Raw genomic sequence first — 19,516 nt, 5'->3', positions numbered from 1 at the left:
ACTCACAGAGAGGGAGGGGCTGGGAAAAACCTGCAGGTACAAAGGGCAGCGCCGATCTGATGGCTTCTTCTTGTACCCAGCACAAAGGAACCGAACCCAAAAGGTTGGACTTTGCTCTGTGGGGGGTGAGTTGGTGCTGGGGATGCCGGTGCTGAGCTGTGCTGGAGGAGGGGTGGCCGTGCCAGCGTCCCCAGGAGCCCCCAGCCATCAGACCAGCAAAGAGGAAACTGAGGCAGCGGTTTGGAGCTCTGGGAGGGCTGATTCACCTCACCCAAGAGGATGCTCGGGCACAGGCAGAAGGGCAGGGACATCCGTGGTGGGACGGGCCTTTTCTCCATCCTCCCCCCCCCCAGTGCCCGTGGCGGAGGGGAGCGGGGCTGGCAGCCCGGCCTCACACGCCCTTTGCTCCTTCCGCAGGCAGCTGCCCGCGGGGACGTCCTGCCCGCCCTCCTGCCCTCGCCCTGGGCCATGTCGTCCTCCGACGAGGAGACCCTCAGCGAGCGGTCCTGCCGGAGCGAGCGGTCCTGCCGCAGCGAGCGGTCGTACCGCAGCGAGCGCTCGGGCAGCCTCTCCCCCTGCCCCCCCGGGGACACCTTGCCCTGGAATTTACCCCTCCATGAGCAGAGGAAGAGGAAGAGCCAGGACTCGGTGCTGGACCCGGCCGAGAGGGCTGTCGTCAGAGTGGCAGGTAAGGCAGCGCCCGGTGGGTCCCCCCGAGGCTCCTCAGGATCCCTCCCGCGATGGCTGAGGTGGTCTCGGGGATAGCTCTGTCCCCTGCTGCTCCTCAGGGATGCTGGGGATGGATGGGATGGGGAGGGAAGGGATGGATGTGGCCTTTGGTGGCCGAGGGTGGTGGCTGGGCTCTGTGATGGCTTTGTCCCGGCCAGGCAGGGCAGGTGGCTCATCCCCTCGGCACGCTGGTGTTAAGGGATGACTGGGCACCTCAATGCTCGGGTTGGGTGACATTAAAATGCTTAATTAAGGATTAAATGGCTCCTTGGTGGAACCATGCCCTTGGCCAGACTCCGGGGAGGAATTTGCCCTGTGAGGTTTGTGATTCCTGCTCGGACTGATGGAGCTCAGGCTGCTCCTTCTCTGTGGTGCCCATTGACAGCCCCATCACTGTGGCCATGGGGACACTTTGGGGTCCCTGTGCTGTTGTGTCATGAAGGGGACACCACCCTGCATGTCCCCTCACTTGTGGCAGCCCACTGGCTGCTGTCACACCCCGGGGGAAGGGACTGGGATGGGAAGGAGAGACAAAGACAGGGATGGACCCACCGTGGCTGATGGCTCCTCCAAGTGCTGGTTGATGAAGCTGGTGGGGACCTGGCTCTGGGGCTGCAGGGAGGGAGGATGGAGAGAGGATGGAGGAGCTTCTCTCAAAGTGGTGGCCCAGGGCACTGGAGCCAGGATTTGCTTCTTCACCTGGGACAAATGGCCATTGAGGGCTTTGATCTGTGGCAGCTGAGGTCTGGCTCCCTCTCCCTGTGCCCCAGGGGCCTTTGATCTGCTCCTGCTGGAGCAAATGGGGATTTGGGGCCACACTGAGGGGCTCCCACTGAGCCCTGGCTGGGCTGTTCCCAGATGCTGCCCCAAGGGAACCCCCTGGGCCCCTCTTTCATCTCACTGGTGGAGGCATCCATGGGGCAACAAGCTGCTGAGGTACCTGCTCTGCCCTGCCAGCCCCCACCAGCCCCCAGTAGACTGGCAAGTAACCCCAGTGCTGGGCTTTACACATGGTGGGGCCTTGGACTGGGAGCACTGGGGAGTGGGGGGCTTCACGTGTCTGCACTCCTGGCACATGGGCAGATCCCAGCAGGGCAGGAGCAAAGGGGGATGCTGCCTGCCTCCCCCCCCTGCCTGCCCCCCTGCCTATGCCCCTGCCTGCCTCCCTGCCTGCCTCCCTGCCTGCCTCCCCTGCCTGCCCCCCCTGCTTGCCCCCCTGCCTACCCCCCTGCTTGCCCCCCTGCCTGCTGCAGTCTGTGCAGCTCTGGCCGCGGTGCCGCTGGGGCAGGTTGTGCCATCGCAGCTCCCGGGCTTCTGTGGGCAGGAAGAACCAGTTGATTCAAATGATGTTCTTCAAAACGTGCTGGTTGGGGCTGGGGGAGGCAAAAGTGCTGGGTGGGGCCGGCGCTGCTCCTAACAGCGGCACCACTGAGCTGGGGGGTGGCTGGGATGCCAGAGTCTCAGCGGGATGGCACCTGCACTCCCGAGCCCGTCATGGACCAGCTCCACCTCTGCTTCCCATGAAAGCCCCATCCTGCTGGGTGCTGAGCACCCTTCTGTGCCCCAGATCCTGTCCTGGCACAGTCTTTTCCCTGTGTTTCTCCCTGCTTGCCCCGGGGATGCCAAGAGCTTGTCATGACGCCAGCTGGATCCAGCCTGTGATGAAAGGCAGGGGGATGTCACAAAATCCCATCTCCTGCAGATTCCCCATTAAAAAATAACTCAGGAGGTGCAGTTAGACGGTGCTGAGCTGGGAAGAAAGAGTTTGGAGACAGTTTCGTGTCACCAGGTTTGAAAAAGAGCTGAAACATCAGTTCAGATCCTTGCATTATTCAGTGGGAGTGTCTGCAGCGCCGGCCACCCCCGTGTCCCTCCTGGCCGTGGGGCTGGGGACCAGGCTGGGGACCGGGGATGGTGACAGGATGTGCCTCGAGATGCCACCTCTTGCTGTGCCTGGGCAGGGGGACGAGGCTCAGCTGCCTGGGACCCCTGGGACAGGCACAGGGGACCCAGCCCAACGGCTGGGACAGAGCCTGGACGTTTCGCTGGGCCGTGGGTTTTGCAGGAGTGTTGGCACCTCTGGGGACACACACAGACCTGGGCTGCTTTTCCTCCTCCTTATCCGTGGGGTCTCTGCATCCCTTCTGGCCGTCACAGCCAAGGACAGAAGGATGTGGCTGTGCCCAGGGAGGGGACGTGGCAGTGAGGACTGTGCAGGAGGTGCCGGTGCCATGGAGGGGGGGGGGGGGGCTGGGACACGCTGCTCCCTCTTCCAGTCCCCCCTCCTGGAGCCGTTCCTTGCTTTGCTGCCATCTCCCTGCAAGGAGGGAGAGGAGGAGCGGGATGGGGGGGGGGTCAGAGTCCCGCCCTTGGCCCCGCGTGGCTCGGTCCCGCTCCAGCAGCTTGGCAGAAGGGGACGGTGGCGGGCGAGGGGAAGGGGGGGCTGGTGCTTTGGGAAGAAAAAGCTCTTTTCATCTTAAATCTGTGCTTGACCCTGCGAGGGGGGGATCCCGCTCTGCTGGGGGTGCTGGGTGCCGGGGTTGGGGCGGGGGGGGGAACGACGACAAGGGGTGTGAGGGGTGAAGGTGCAGGGTGAGAGGAGAGGGGTCGCGGGACATTCCGCTGTGCTTGGAGCCTTTCAAAAGGCTCCCGGGAGTCCTTTGTCACCCGGCAGCGTCCCCCGGGGCGCTGGCAGGGCAGCCCTGGCTGAGCGCAGGGACACGGCTCCGGTCCGCGGGGACGTGGGAACAAACCTCCCGATTCTCTGCTGCCGGAAAGAGGGAGAACCCACCCGCTGGAGAGGCCGGGGCCGGTTTGGAGCCGCTCTCTGCTTTCCCAAGGAGGAACTGGCCAGGTCCAGCCAGCCAGTGCCAATCACCCCAGTTCCGGGAATGAATTTTTCGGGGTCAAATGGATGTTGGGAGCACAGGCAGCTCCAAAGGGCTCCGTGTTCTGTGCTCCATCCCTGGCCCCGGGATGGCTGCCCTGCCTCGGCACAAAGGCCTCGCCACGAGGCCACCGTGGGTTTCCACCCTCCTCCCCGCAGAGACACGGCCAGGGACAGGGTGATATTAATTAATTTTCCTAATTAAGGCACCCAGGGTGAAGGGGAGATGCTGCCCAAGCCGGGTGAGCCCCCCCAGGCCGGGGGCTGCAGGAGGGGGGTGGTGGTTGCTGCTGGCGACCCCTCCCTGTGTCCCAGAGGGATGTGGGGTGCAGCCCCCCCAGCACCCCCGTGGGGTTTGGGGGGACCCTGGGTGACGATGGGAGACGGGGTGTCTGGGCTGAGCAGGATGGGGCTTTTCTCGTTGCCATGGTTATCGGGCTGGCAGAGCCTGGCCCTGCGGTTGCCATGGGAACGGCGCAGCCAGAGGGGAAAAAAGCAACATCTTGCAGGGGCCAAACAAGGCCGGGATTTGCCCCGGAATGGGGCGGGGGGGCTGGGCCCGGCCTGAGGTCACAGGGAGGGGGGTCCTGGGGACTGAGCGAGGTGGGGGACATGTTGAGGGGCTGGGGTGTCCCCTGGCCTGGGGACAGGCACCCTGGTGTCCCCATACCGACTGCTCTTGCTCTGCTGCCTCCCGGATCACCGGGAGGGCCGGGTTTGGGGGGGCTGCGGGGGGGGGGGGGCTCTGATGGATATGAGGGGTGGGCAGGTTTGGCTGTGTCCCCGTCTCCCCATTGGATTTGCCCCTGGCCCCTTGCTGGGGTCTCCCCCCTACCCCGAAGCCCCCACTGAGATGTGCTGGGATGGGGCACTCCGTGCTCACTGGAATGCACTGGGCTGCACTGGGCTGCACTGGGCACTCGGGGCTCATTCGGATGCCCTGGGATGTAGCGCTCTGGGCTCTCGGGGATGCACTGGGATGCACTGGGATGCACTAGAGGGCACTGGTTGCCACTGGAGAGCTCTGGGAGGCGCCGGCGTCACGAGCGGCCCCGCCTGGGCCGTGTCCCCTCCCGGTGTCCCCTCCCGGTGTCCCCTCCCGGTGTCCCCGCCCTCCCTCCGGGGCTGTTCCCCCCGCCGCCACCAGGGGTCGCGGAGGAGCCGGGGCCGGTACAGGGGGCGGGGCCTCGGCCGCGCAGGGCGGAGCAACTCTGAATGGGCGTGGCAGGTGGAGGGGGGCGTATCCCCACGATGGGCGTGGCCTTGCTTGAGGGATGGGCGGGGAAATTTGCGAAGGGGCGTGGCCGGAGAGGAGTGGCCGGCGGGGGTAGGCGGGGGCTGGCGGCGAGGGGCGTGTCCGGGCTCGGTGGGCGTGGCGAGGGGCGTGTCCGGCGCGGGGGGCGTGGCGCGGGCGGGCGGCGGCGCGGGCGGAAGCGGCCCTGGCGCAGAGCGGCCCTGCCCGCCGCGCCGGCAGCAGCTCCGGGGCCGCCACAAAGGGCCGCCATGGCCGGCTACGTACCGGGGCTGCTCCCGGCCAACCTCAGCCAGGAGAAGGAGTTCGTTCAGGCCTACGAGGACGTGCTGGAGCGTTACAAAGGTACCGCGACCTGTGGGGCACGTTCTGGGGCCTGGAGCACGGTGGGAGCCGCCCTGCGGGGGACTCAGCCGGTGCCGTCCCGGTGGCCACGGTCGGGGCTCTGGGGATTTCTTTGTCCTCTGCTTGGGCGAGGTGGTTGGAGTGAGCATCCCGGCGTGAGGGGCCCGAGGTCCGGGTGTCCCCGGTGTTCCCAGTGTGGGACGCCTGGGGTCCCCCTGTCCCCTGTGTGGGGTGTCTGAGGCCCTGGTGTTCCCTGCGTGGTGTTTCGGGGGTCCCTGCGTCCCCTGCATGGGGTACCCGGGGCCCTCGTGTTCCCTGTGTGGGGTGTCTGGAGCCGTGGTGTCCCTTGCGTGGGTTGCCCAGGGGATGAGTGGCTCTGGTGTCCCCTGCGTGGGATATCTGGGGGCTCAGTGTCCCTGCACGGTGTTCCCGGCGTTCTGGGGTCCCTGTGCCCCCTCTGTGGGATGCTCGGGGGCTCGGTGTCCCCTACGCAGGCTTCCCACGGTCCCTGCATCCCCTGCCTGGGATTTTTGGGAGGTCCCTGTATGAGCCTTCTGGTGGTCCTCGTGTCGCTGTGCGGGATGCCCAGCATCCCAGCGCCCCACCTCACTGCCCGGCGCTCCGCAACATCCATCCCCCTCTGCCGTTACCCTGGGGTGGCACCAGGTGCTTGGGGGACCCCCCTGTCCCCACTCGGGCTGTGCCAGTGCCCCCGTAGCCCCCCACAGGGCTGGGCTCCACCTGCCTGACCCGCAGCGGGGCTGAGGGGCCGGTGCCGGTACCGACAGTGAGTGTGCAGTTTTGATGGCAGTGCCTCATCTCCGGGTCTTGCGTGTCTTTCCATTCTTCTTCTCTTTTTTCTTTTCCTCCTTGCTGCAGAGATAGACTTGTCTCGGAGCCCAGATTTCAGCCCCAACAGGCTCCTAGTGCTCCGTTTCGTAAGTTTAGCAGCCAAGTCTCTTTTAAAACGCGGATGGTCGAGCCTGGAGGAACCAGGAGCTCCCGACGCCCGTTTCCTTTTCCTTTCTGTCTGTGGAGAAAAGGGAATAATGGATTCCCTGCCTCCCCGATTCAGGGGGTGCCACTCAAACCTCCCAGAGGTGGGAGAAACCCGCGGCCTCGCTCTGCTTTCATGGGGAGCAGGGAATAAAAAACCTCTCTGAGCGCCTTGGAAAGGCGCTGGATAACGTGACTCGGGCTCGTCCAAGTACTTGACAAACTTTTATTAATAAAAAAAAAGCCTCTTTGATGTCGTTGGGTTCGGCGTGGAGACGCGGAGGAAACGGTGCAGCGGGTGCCAGCAGCTGGCCTGGGAAGAGCTGTTGTTTGCATTGGGTTTGCTTTGTTCCAAAAAAGAAAATGAAATTGCAATGTCTGTCCGTGCTGGTCCAGCCGGAGAAGCACTGGGGCTGCTTAGGGAGTGCTGAATTTCCACCCAGGGTTATGGTGGAAAGCTTGGAAATACCCTGCTGGGAGGTGTTCTTGTTTGTGCTGTGGGGGAAATGAGTGTTTATGCTGTATAAAAGCTTTTCTTCACCTTTGACCCCTTCCCAGCTCCCCACCGTTCCTGGGATGTCCCACTGGTGCTGTGGGAGCCTCCAGTGTTGGTTGCTGGGCTCCCAGCTGGATGTGTTGTCCCTGCTTCCCCCCTATTGCAGCTCCTCTAAACGGTTTGGTTTTTCCTGTCCGGAACAAGTTTTCCACTGGCTTGTCCCCTCCCCCTCTTAATCCTGCAAAAAATTTCACTAAAATGTGACTGCTTGGGGGCTGAGCCATGTGAGGAGACCTGTGGGGTTGGTGTCCAGCTCGTGGTGGCCACTCCAGACCTGCTGGATCCAGGACCTGGCACCGCTGGCACCAGCTTGCGCCGTCGGAGGGCGAGGAGGACACTTGGCGCCAGGATTGCAAAGGTGTCTCTTCTGTTCCTAAGAGGAAAAAAAATAACCTAAAAAAATCCCAATTTGAGCAGCCAGGCCTCTGCCATCGAGCAAGCCAGGGCAGGTCTGGAGGTGAGGAGATGGGTGGAATGAGAAGGGTCCCGGAGCTGGTGCAGGGAGCTGCAAATCCCACCCTTCCCTATGAGCAGGGGTTGAATCAACTGGCAGAGCCCCGTGATTTCTTTCTGGTTCAAAACCACCCACCTTAGGCAGGGGAGAGCTGAGCTGTCTGCACAGGGCCTGCTGCGTGCCGGGGTGCTCCTGCTCCCAGGCCTGATGGAGGAGGAGGAGGAGGTTTGCATCAGCACTGGGAGCTGGCGTGGGTGCTGCGGGGGCACCCGTGGGTGCTGCTGGCAGGTACAGGCCCGAGGGGGTGGTTGAGCAAGGGGTTGGGGCTCAATGGGGAGGGATTTGGGAGGCTCCAGTGCTGCGTGGCCAAGCTGGGAGTGTGGGGGCAAAGCTCCCTGTGGGTTGTGCTGTTCCAAACTGAGTCTTGGCACCTGGAAGGTCTCCAGCTCCAAGATCTTCACCAGTCTGGCCCAGTTGGAAGCCAGTGGGCCAGTTTCCCTGGGCTGTGGTGGGTGGCTTCCAGCCCTTCTTGCCTCAGCTCTGGAGCGTGGTGTTGTGGGGGGTGTCAGTGGAGCTTTTGGGGACCCCACTGGACACTCCCCCCATGGCAGAGCCCCTGTTCTGAGGAGTCTGGGTGGGAGGGGAGGCCCTGGTCCATCCTCCCATGGGTTCACAACATGCTGAGTGGGGCTCAACACCCCAGGGCAGCTCTCTCTTCCTGTGCTGTGTTCCCCATCATGTTTTGGGGGGATGCTGGTGCTCTCCATACCCTTGGAAAAGCTGGAGCGTTGCTGCAGCCCCTGGGACACCCGGCAGTGCAAGGGTGCAGGCAGCACTGCTGGCCCCAGCAGAGCACGGGTCACCTTTCCCTGTTCAGAGCACTGTAAACATTAACTAATCAATCCCAGTGAAATCCTTTCTTTTTGATAATTAACTCTTTTTTGGGATGAGGAGTAGAAACGTGGAGCTGTGGTGGCCCAGAAGCCCTTTCCCACTCCTGGTGCTGTCTCTGCTTGTTTCGTGGTGCCTGGCTTGTTTGGACTGGGACAGCATGGGGTGGCTTGTCACCTAACTTGACTCTGGTGGGGAAGGGACAATCTAGCCAGGGTCTGGAGAAGACCTGGAGTAGGCAGAGGAGGTGTGGGACCCTTGTGTAAATGAACCAGAGCATGTTGGACCCCTCCTCATGGGACTGGAGGGGTGGGCAGTAGTCCTGGCTGTGCCCATCTGTGGAGAAACTCCTCTTTTTTTCCCACTTGCCTTGTTTTCTGCTGTAAAAAATATACCCAGAGGTGTCTGGACCCCTCAGGGCTTGAAGACCCTTTGCTGTGGGTGCCCAGTTGCTGCAGCCAAATGGCTGTGCTGGCCTGGCAGCACACACTGCCACTGGGATTTCATCCTGCAAGGGTAAACATCATTCCTGGGTGGTGCTGAGTGGGCTGGATGAGGCCTCTGTGGTCTGTGAGAGGGCTGGTGGGACTGGTGGCACAGTGGTGACTCTTTGCTGGGGAGAGGAAGCTCTTCTTCCTCTTCCTCCCCTGGGAGGAGGGGTGGCTGAGAGCTGCAGAGTCCCTGGTTTGGGAAAGCCATCAGGCTTTCTGCCATCAGGCCAGTTAGCACTGATTTTTTTCTGTTTTTTTTGGGATGCACATGGAATTTGCTGGTTTTCCTGGTTATGGGAATGGAACCAGAGACCGAGGGAGGCTCGAGAAGGTGACGGGAGCCTTGAGCTGCCCCCGGGGAGGCCGGATCCAGGTGTCCAAGGTGGAGCCTGAACTCGTGGTGCTGTTTTCTCCCCGTTTGTTTTGGCCACCAGGGAAATGAAGCTGGTGGTTTTTCAGGTGAGAAGGATCCACCCCACCCCGCCTCGCCCAGCTCTGCTGCCTGCCCGCTGCAGTCATCACCATCCCAAGCACCCAGCGCTGCCTGCGGGGCTGGGCTTGTCTCCCCCTGCCCGTCCCGCCAGCATTCCCGCTGGATGCCAGGACTGAGGCCTGGGGCTGCCAGCTCCTGCTTCTGATTGCCGTGTGCTTCTGGTCCAGAGAGGAAAACCCCTGGGGAGGCTGGGGGTGCCCGTGCCCGGCGCTCGGGTCCGCGGCTCCTCCCACGGTTCCCGTGCCGGGGAGGAGCCGCGGATCCGAGCGCCGGGCGCGGGCACCGGGAAGTTTTCCTTCCCGGGTTCATGCTTCAGGGAGAGACCAGAGTCTTTGACCTCTGTCTGCTGGTTTCTGGCCAACCTCCTTTCCAAGCTCGTCTCGCTTCTGTCAGCTAAGTTTAGACTGTTCTGGACATACCACGGTTGATGCCAGAGGCATGAAACCTTCCCAAAGGGAAGTTGAAAAAGAGGTTTTATTTAAATTTCAAGTGTCATAACAGCGGCACTTGAATGCCAGGGTGATAAGTCTCTTTGTAAGCACTTAAAATGGTTACATCAGGCTGTGGAAGCAGCAAGGGATTTCAGTTTCCAGTTTCTCCTGTCTTTGTGCTGGGAGAAGCTGCACTGGAGGTTGAGGTGGGTGTGAAGAAGCTGCTCCGTGCTGGGGCTGCCTGGATAAAGGCACATTTTGTTCCATCTCTTCTGCATGGAGGGGCTGGGAGTCCTTCCTGGAGCTGTGGCTGGGCTGGTTCCTGCACTGGGCTGGAACATGAAGACTGGGACAGGCCTGGGGCAGCTGGGAGGATGCACTGGGCAGCGCTGGGAAGCAGTGCAGCTCTTCAGCCAGGGAAGCCCTGAAAGGAAGGTTTCGGGGGTGCTTCAGTCCCACCCAAGGCTGAGGCAGAGCTGGGTGGCTGCTGGGGAGCAGGGCTGGCATCCAGGGTGGGATTTGCCCCCCATTGACCTACAGCATTGAGGCAGCTCTGGCTGGAGGGGGGTGACCAGGGCGGTGTCGGTTTGAATCCATCGCTTCTCCAGGAAGGAGCACGAATACATTCTCATTAATATTCCCCGGGGATGGTTTCCATGAACAACCTCTGATGTGTGCCTGTGCCAGGGGAGCGTGGGCAGGGCAGGCTGATGCCAGGAGCAGGCTCTGCTCACCCTGGGGGGGGGCACAGTGACCACAGGGGACAGCAGTGTGTCCTCATCGAGGTGGGACCAGCTCTCCCCGAGCTCAAATCCAGCCCTTCCCTACTCCTCTGTGCTGCTCAGCCATACCCAGTGCATCCCTGCCTTGGGAAGCTTAGCACCATGGATGCATCCTGGCAATGCCAGTGGAGTTTTCCAGGGCAGATGAGGCAATCCCTGCCCGCGGGGTGGGGCGGTGCAGCGGTGGGTGTGGTGGGACGGGGATGGCAGCGCCATGAGCGGGGCTGCGGTGGGACCCCAAATTCCTGGGGCTGGTGGTGGCCGCTGCCCCCCACGACCTGCCCCCCTGCCCAGCACGGTGGTTTGGAGCCCCTTTCAGTGGGTAGAGGATAGAAACCGGCTCCTCTCCGCACCCCGACCGGTTGCTCACACCTTTCCCACCCTTCGGAGTCTGCGGGTGGGGTGGGAACCCGCGGAGCTGCTGCTGGGTGGTGCTGAGAGAGCAGGGGTGGAGGCAGGGTGCTGGTCTTTCCAGCACAGGGAGCAAAGTGGCTTCCTGGTGGCTGTTTCCAGTTGCCTGTTGGTACTGGCCTGGCCAGCAGTGTGGTCCCGTGCCCGGGCAGCCCCTGTCCTGCATCCCAGGCAGCCAAGATGGGGCTCTGAGCAACCTGATCTAGTGGGAAGTGTCCCTGCCCGTGCAGGGGGGTTGGAACTGGATGATCTTGAAGGTCCCTTCCAACTCAAACTATTCCATGACTCTGATCCCTGCTGGATGCAGGCCTCCAGCTTCCCTTTCTCCTTCCAGATGCTTTTTCTCGAGGCTACTGGAAGCCCCAGATTTAACATCTCAGCACAGCCCTTGTCTGGAGGAGGGGCTGGGCCCACTGCCAGGGTTTGGAGGTGTTCAAACAGCCCCTAGCTTGGAGAGGGGGACTGCTGAGGAGATCCCCCACAGCAACTTTGGCAAATCATGGATGATACTTGTGTTAATAAGTCGGGAAGTTTCAATTCCAAGCTCATGTCGTGGGTTTTTGTGTGTTTGGATGGATCCCACCCGGCTTGGGGGCTGGGAAGGGGGATCCTCCAGCATCAGCTTCCTGAGGATGAGGTGTGTGGCAGGACTGGGAGACTGGGTGATGGGATTTGGTGTGTGTCTGGCTGTGGACATGGCAAAACAAGTCCTGGGATGTGATCTGAGATGTGTGCCCTGGCACCAGGTCAGATAAGCCCAGTGATTCCTGGAAGGGGGGAAGTGGGGAGGGCTGTTGGACAAGGTGGTTTGGGAGATTTTGGGCAAGAAGTGGGATACTGATCCTGGCAGGATGGGCCAGGGCTCCCTCTGGCCCTGTCAGAGGAGGCTCTGCCTGGATCCATTGGTGCTGGCAGTGGGAAGACAAGTCAGCTTGCAAGGAGCATCCCGTGTTGGTGCCTGGTTCTGCCGTGGCCTCACAGCCCCTCTGTGCCCCCCCGTCCATCAGTGATCTGGACCAGTGAGCTCAGGGCAGCTGCCTGGCCAGGACACGGCCACATTTTTCTGTTGTTTCCCTGTCCATGACATGCTGCATTTCCATTTTTCATTTCCTGTTTGACCTGGTTTCCCTCCGGTGAGCCCAAGCCTGCTGCTGGGGCTGTGTCTGTCTGCCTGCAGCAGCCTCTTGCTCTCCCTGCCCAGGATATTTCACCAATGCCAGGGAAGCTTTGCCAGCCTCCCACAGGTGATGGGTGCTCTATTTTGCACCTCTGCAGCACCTGCATAAATCTTCTCCTCTCCCAGCCTCTGCTCTTGAGCTCTGCCAAGACCCCTGGATCGAGTTGAGAACAGTCCTGGCACGACTGGGGCCAGAGCCGGCTCTGCCCCATCCTGATCCCATTCTGCTCCTAAGCCCTTGCTCTGCCTTTGCTGCCTCCCAGCCAGCTGCCCTGCTCCTGTACAGCCATGGAGCTGCATCTCAGCAGGATGTTTGTGCTGACTTTTGGTTGTGTCAAATAAGGGTGCAGCTTCTCTCTTGGTTTTTATTAATCACTCCTCAGGTCCGTGGTGGCCTTTCAGAAGTGCTTTTGGCAGCAGCTTATTTTTTCCCTGCAGGAAACTGTATACAAGGGCTCCCATGGCAGGGAGGTTCGCCTTGACCTTGGGCAGTTTTGCTACAAGAGCCATCCTGGTAAAACTATCCAGTGGGAGCAGCTCTTTTCCGTGAGGAGCGGGGTCAGGCTGGCGGTGTCGCGCTGCTCGTGCTGCCAGCAGCCACCCCACCAGCTTGTTAGCATTAATTAGCAGCCCCTGCACCACCCCCCTGGTTTGAGCACCAGTTGAAATGGGGCTCCCTACGAGTGCTGCTGGGGACAGCTGGTGTGGGGGCTCATGGAGTGGTGAAACTTTCCTAAAATCAATGCATCCCACATCCCTGGTTTGCTTGTGGGTCACACATCTATGCCTGGACTCTGCCAGTGTCCTTGGCATGGTGAACAGCCTCTGCCCTGGGAAAGGGCAGGGTGGTCCCCTGCTGTCCCCCAACTTTGGGAGCAAACCCTCCCCACTTCCCACCCCCCCAGTGGCACGGGGGGGTTAATTGCAGGCAGCTCCAGACGCTGCACGTGGAGATATTTCATCCTCTGTGGCTGTTTGGGATGTTTCACGTTCCTGCTGGGAGGGCAGTTGCTGGGCTGGGAGATGCTGAGATTCCTCGGCTGTCCCAGGAGCTGGAGGCTCCCCCCAGATCCTCCCAGCCCTGCTGTGCTGATGGAGCCAGCTGGAGCCATCCTCCCTGCACTGGGAATTCCTGGCGTCCCCATTCCCAGCGGGGAGAGGGAGCTGGGATGCTTGTGGATGGGGTCTGGTGGTAGCAGAGCTGCTTCCCCTTCACTCCCTTGAGCTGGGAGGAAGAAAGGACCCTTCTCCCCATCACTGAGGGGCTTGGGGGGGCTGGTGGGTGTTGGGGTGCCTTCCCACTGACCTGCTTTGTTGTTCAGTAGCATCCTGGCATGGGATGATGGAGGGGCAGGAGATGGTGTCCTCACACCCCCTCTACCAGGCTGGTCCTCACTTCCTTCTCGCAGCCCCTTTGTCAGCAAGAAGCAGGGTTGTTGTTTCTTTTTCTTTTTTTTTTTCCCCTTTTTTTTCTTTTCTTTGCAGGAAAATTCCATTGTGCTATTTTGAGTGGTGACAACTTGGCTTCTCACAACAACTTCGTTCTGCTCCCGGCTCTCCCAGCAGGCTCAGGGGGATGCCTGCAGGATCTGCCCCGGGATGCCGGGGTGGCAGTCGTGCTGCAGAGCACTGGTGGGGAGGGCTGATCCTGCTCCCATCCCAAATCCTTGACAGCGTTCCACATGGCTGGTGATGGGATTGACTCCCTCTCTGGGATGAATGGGTGCCTCCTCTGGGTGCTGCGGATCCATGTGTCCCTCAGGGCTTGGGCAGCAGCCTTTGGTGGCAGTGGGTCCTCTGGGGTGTCACCTCCATCTCACCAGAGCCTGGTGAGGGATGCAGAGGGATCTGGTGTAATTGGAGCACAGGGGGGGCACCTGCCCCTGGTTCCCCCTTGGAGCTCCTGGAGTGGTTTTGGCTCCTGGGCAGGCAGCTGTCAGGGGCACAAGTAGCAACTGGCCTGTGGGGTTTGTTCTGCTCCTGAAGGAAAGTGATACCCCAGTGTCTGTTTGTCCCCAGGGAAGTGTCCGTCTGTCCGCAGAGCTGTGGAGGAGCAGGGCCCTGTGTTCCCCTCAGGGATCACTTGGATCAGCAAACTTGCTGTATTTGTGTTTTGGTGGGTAACACGTTGCCATGGGCTGCTCCTTGCGTCGGGGATGGGAGGATCTGCTCCTCCAGCACGTGGGGAAGGAACCAGGGATTCTTGTGCCAGCACCTGCGGGTGAAGGGAATCTCTTTGCCCTGGTGAGATGCAGGGAGCTGCCGTCCCTGGTTTCTGGGAGGTGATTTGGCTCCTCCAGCGCATCCTGACTCTGGTTGCTCTCGTCACCCTCCAACCAAGCTCAAGCTCCATGTGGGTGTTCCAGGACGGCTCTGCCGGGAGGTGCCGGCTGTGCCGAAGCCTGGGCGGGCAGATCCTGCACGGTGTGGTGGGTCTTGCTCAATCTACTGGGATCTTTCTGGAGGTGCAGTGGGTTGATCCAGGGAAAACGTGATCCATCATCATGACCAGCACGTTTCAACACCGCTCCTGCTGATCTTATTCTGTATTATTTGATTTGACAGAAGTCCTGGGATGTGCCCAGTGGACATTGGTCTTGCAGTGATGAGTGGGGTGGGTGCTTGGATCCCCATGGATCACACCAGGCTGATTCCTGCTGCCAGCAATTCCTTTAAAAAGAGTAAATCTCCCTTTTGGCTTTCTGAGCACCTCGCTGCTGCTGCAGGGTGAGCATGGGGTGAGTGGGGGACAAAGGCAGGAGGGACCTGCCCCCACCTGCTGCCAGGTCTTTTTCCCAGCACATTATGGGAATTTTCTGATGGTGTCTCCCAAGCTGGTAGGCTGGTGTCATAGTCACCAGAGTAGCATTTCCCACAAGGACTGTGTTCTGCCCACTGGCTGCGTTTTCCCTGTCCTCTGCCTGCAAGTCTTAAAGCCTGCTGGATTTTTTTCCTTCCCCCTCCCAGTTCCCTCCAACATTCTCCTTGCTGGAAATACCCCTGGGACACACAATCCCTAAAACCTCCGGCGTGGAGGAGGGGGGTAAGGGATGCTGGAGCACTTGCTGGTAGTGCTCAGCTCATTTGCAAAAAAGGGGGGTGGCCTCGGCCAGGGGAGGTTTTCATACACTTCATCAAATAAGGAAACACCAGGGCCGGGCTCACAGTGGTCAAAGGGCGACGGCGGCGAAACGGTGACAGTGGCTGCAGCTCGTGGGTGCCCCAATGCCACCCAGCTGAGGACCAGGGTGGATTCGGCTGGAAAATGAACTTGGAGAAGTACAAGAGGTTCCTGGATGGACTTGGCACCTTGAAAGGTATTTCTGACCCACCGCGGTGGTGCGGCACGGAGGGAGGCTGAGCTGCTCCTCCGAGGGCTCCGGCAGTCTCACCATCTGTCATTGATCACTGATCAAGGCAGATTGAGTCCCACCGGGACATGGAGGAGTCGCTGGCTTCCCAGGGAGGCAGCCAGAGGGGTGGTGCTTCCATGGCTCCGCTTCACTTCCCTCTTTTGTCTTTTATTTGGATTTCCAGCCGTGTGTCTGGGCACAAAGCGAGGGCTGGGGCAGCAGCTGACCCAGCCCCGTAAGTCAGGCAGGCAGGGGAACTGCTTTGCAAATAACAACTGGAAAAGAAATTGAGCTCAAAGTCCTGCTAACAAGGAGAGGAGCTGTCTTCTGCTCCCATGGATCAGGTGCTGATCTGGCTCCGGACAGGGGGTTCACCCCTTCCTATGTCCCCCTGTCCGTGGTGTGCGCCCCGCCAGCCACGGGTGCTCGGTGGCACCCGGCTGCGGGTCGGTGCTTTGGGGTTTTTTCATCCCTTTTCTTTACAAACCTTCTCCCCGATGCTCTGCCCCCTCCTGCTGTCCCCAGAGGGCCGGCCCCGACACCCGATCGTGCTGGGCCGGCCCCTGGCAGGTGGTTGGATGCCGGCAGCCCTTGTCCCCGCTGCCGCCAGCAGCCAGCCCGGGGTGCAGGGGCAGCAGGAGAGCAGCTCGGTTTCCCTGGTGCTCTGGCTGCAGCTTCCCGTGCTTTATCCCCCCTTCCTTTCTTTCTTTTTTTTTCTTTTTCCCCTCCCTGCTGTCAGAGGAGCTTTTTGCTCTGGGACTCCCAACTGGCTGCAGTTGGGATTTGGCTGCTGGGAGGAAGGCAGAGAGGAAAGCAGAAGGCACCCGGGATTCCAGCGCCTGTCAGTTAATAACGCTCCTTTTGACTTGCCCCTTTTTACAGCCCGGCCTCGGCACGGCTGGGCTTCACCAGCTGATCCCACTGGATAACAAAGGTGAATCAATTCAATGTTTAATTTAGCAGGGAGCCAAGGGAGTTGTCACCAGTCGGGCTGGCAGCCTCCCCACCCTCCCGTGCTGCTGACATGAAGGGTTAATCCCGCAGCTCAGAGCCTGACAGCTGCCCTGAGTTATCGCGTCCGGGAGGAATATAATTCACTTTCTTATGCTGGCGTGATGTCCATCATAAATTTTTCCTGAGCCTCGTTGCAGCTGGTGCTGGGAATCAATGTAAAAGGAGCCTCGAGTCACCGTGTGCTGTGCTGGTGGCTGGCTTTGTCCCGTGGCCACTTGTCCCCCTGTCTGCACCCCCTCAGCAGCTGGAGCATGGATGGGTGCTGGGCTTGGGTTCCAACGACCCCCCTGCCACATTATGGAGCTGCTGCTAAAGCCCAGAGTTTTGGGCCCCTTCTCCAGCTGCAGCTCAGCAAATTCCCCTCCTGCCAGCGAGAACAAGGTGCTGGGGAGACAGAATGACATTATTAATGGTGTTTACAAGGTGACTGGTTGCAGGAGCTGATCTGGCAGCCTTCCCTGCTCCAGGTGCTGCCCAGAACCCTGCCGGGAGTGCTGCCTGTGCTGGCTCCTGCATCCCAGCACTCATGGCACTTTCTGCACTCTCGTGGAATGTGGAAACCCAAGTGATGAGTCCCCAAGAAACCAAATCTGCAGTTTTTGGTCTGTTTTGCTGCCTCTAGCCAGAGTGATTCCAGCTTGCTGGCTGTCAGCACAGCCCCAGGCTTTGGCTCAGGAATTGGTGCAGGCAGGAGACAGGAAACTGTGGTGTGGGCAGGGGAGGCAGGAAAAGGGCAGGGGATGCTCGGGGGAGCGAGATGACACTTTGATATGTCACAGCCAACGCTTCTACATCACTGGGCTGCTTTCCTGTGGCATTTGAGAGCAGAAGAGGTGGTTTTGGTTGGCTGTTTCCCCCTCCACACCCTGACGTGGCAGTGGCTGTGCCACGCGTCTTGCTGTGGTGGTTTGGCATTTTGGCACGGAAGGCAGCCCCAGCCAGGCTGCTCTTGAGCTGTGGGGCTGGACAAAGCTGGAGGAGAGGAAGGTTTTATCGCTGGAGAGGTTTATTTTCCCCTCTTCCCCACCCCCTCCCCATCTCTGTTCATCTCCCCAGGGAGGTGGAGGCAGCAGCAGATATTGGAGCTGGAAGCGTTTCATATGTAAATGTCTGTGTGCCCCTGACCCCCGGCACGGTGCCAGCATCCATCCCTGTCAGCCCTGCTGGGTCCAGGCAAAGGCCTTGGAGAACATCCTGATCCCCTGTACCCACCCAGCTGGGATAGGGCTGGGTAGCCCTGCTGGATCCCCCTCTCCATCCTTCATCCAAAGGAGATGGAGACCCTGCCCCAGTGGGTTTCTGGTCACTCAGCCTTTCCACTCAGTTTCCATCTCAGGTTTCCCACTGTCACAACCCCGAGGTGACAAGAGCCTTGGGCTGGGCTCAGGAAACCCATTTGCTTACAAATTTATTGCTGGGTTAATTTTACCAGTGGCAGGAGGATGGCAGCTTTCACTTAATGAGGAGTTCATTGTTTACTTGGCAGCAGGATAAAATCCAGCATCTTCTGGGCCTTCTCCCGTGCGTGCCGGCTAATCTCCCGGTTTCATCTGACCTTGTCGCTGCCCTGTGTTTTCCCCAGGGGAATTGGGCTCAGATTTTCCCCTTGGCCAGGCAGCTGCGAGTGGTTCCGTGCTTGTTCCCGCAGCATCCGTGTGCCCGGTTCTGCTGGGCTTCTGCTGTTCAAAAAAGAGGAGTTTATTATTTTTTTTTCGGATGTAAAGTCCTTTGGGGGCGGGGATTGGGGTGGGAGGCAGGAGCAGCATCTGCCCTGGTGTGTGTGGTGGGGCTGGTGCCAGAGCAGGGCCACGGTTTGTCCTCGTGTGCTGTCACTGTTTGCTTTCCTCCCATCATGTGACGGGATCCCCGAGGAGCGCCCGGCTGACGCTCCCCAAGGTGGCCAGGAGTGATAAGAGATCCGGGGCCACCATCTGCCCTGGCCACTGCGGGTGGAGGCCCCAGTGGGTTTCGGTGCCTCCAGCATTTAGCTCTCCCAGCCCTGTCTCCTAATGGGCAGGGAGGAGAATGCGGCTCGTTTCTCCCAGGGAAGGGTGTGTGCTTCTCCGCCAGCATTGCCACCCCACACGAGGTGTTCCCTGGGGAGCTCAGCCAGCTGGGGGGGACTTGTGGGCCCTGATGATTTGCAGCTCTCCCACCATGGCCTTGCCGTGCCAGAGGTGGTTTTTACTCCATAAGGTCTAGCTTGAACCCTCCTAATGCATCCACTGGGCTTGGGCCAGGCTGGTGGGATCCAGCAGATCTGGTGCTTGAACAAGGCAGGCAGAGTAGTGTTAGCTACTGGATTATTTAATTATTTTTTAATGGGAATTAAGTTTCTCAGTGGGAGAGTGGGTCTCTAGGGAACAGAGGCTTCAGGCTCCTGCATTCCCCTCTTTGGTTTGTTGTTGGTTGGGTATTTTTTTCATCCTGAATTCCTCTCTGCTGCTGCACGCCAAGGCTGGCCCGGAGCTGGCGGCAGCACCTGGGATGAAGCATCACTTCAGAGCACAGCACAACCATGAGCAAACCCCCTGAACATGATCCCAGGAGTGTTCATGCTCTGAGCAAGTGAGCATGGGAAGACCAGGACCACATCCAGATCCTGGGCAGGGGGCAGATGCCATGGGGAGGGAGATCTGGGTGCCCTGCTCCCCTGCCCTTGCTTTCCTTGGAGTGCCAGGACCCCCGCATCTTGGGTCAAAGGGTGCTGGGGCTGGCTGGTGGAGCAGGCTGCCTCCTTTCCACCCACCTCCTGCACGGTGCTAATCAGGTTTCACACTGCTTATTTTGGGACATCTAATGAGATCAGAGCTCAAGGTTGCCTTCCTGCCCTCCATTTGCAGGGGAAAACAAGAGAATCGGTTGCTTGCTTCTCTTCAGCCTCTGTTTCTAAGACGGGGCTTTGCCCATCTCCTGCCCCAAGCAGGCTGGGGGTGGCAGCTCCACCAGCTCTCCTCGTGTTTGCAGCGTGGTGAGGCTGGGCACCCCTTGGGCTGCTTTATGGGACACAACTGGTGGGGGTGAAGGCAGCAAACATGGAGAACACGGCTTCCTAAAAGCATCTTGGGGTGCACGCTTGGGCTGTAGGGCTGAGCACCTGGGCTGCAAGCTCCCCTTGCCTCTCCTCTTGCTTTTTGGCTTCACCATTTGCAGGGAGGGGGTCTGAAGCCGGGGCTGTTGGCGTGTCTGTACCCTGGGGGGGATCCCAGCCCTGCTGCCCCCGCTCACATCGGAGCTGCTGCGTGGGGCCTGTG

General features: G+C 60.3%; 1 protein-coding gene across 1 annotated transcript in view; it reads left to right on the top strand.

The window, feature by feature from the left end:
• Positions 1–468: 468 nt before the first annotated feature.
• The window catches only part of MACF1 (microtubule actin crosslinking factor 1), a 141,900-nt gene continuing 122,852 nt past the window's right edge, over positions 469–19,516 (top strand). Inside the window, 1 exon segment of the mRNA XM_051638175.1 lies at positions 469–688. Coding sequence (XP_051494135.1) covers positions 469–688 — 220 coding nt within the window.

This window comes from Apus apus, chromosome 21 (genome assembly GCF_020740795.1).
Source record: "Apus apus isolate bApuApu2 chromosome 21, bApuApu2.pri.cur, whole genome shotgun sequence".
Taxonomy (NCBI): Eukaryota; Metazoa; Chordata; class Aves; order Apodiformes; family Apodidae; genus Apus; species Apus apus.
Note: the sequence above shows the minus strand (reverse complement) of the source record. Positions and strands in the feature narration are given on the sequence as shown.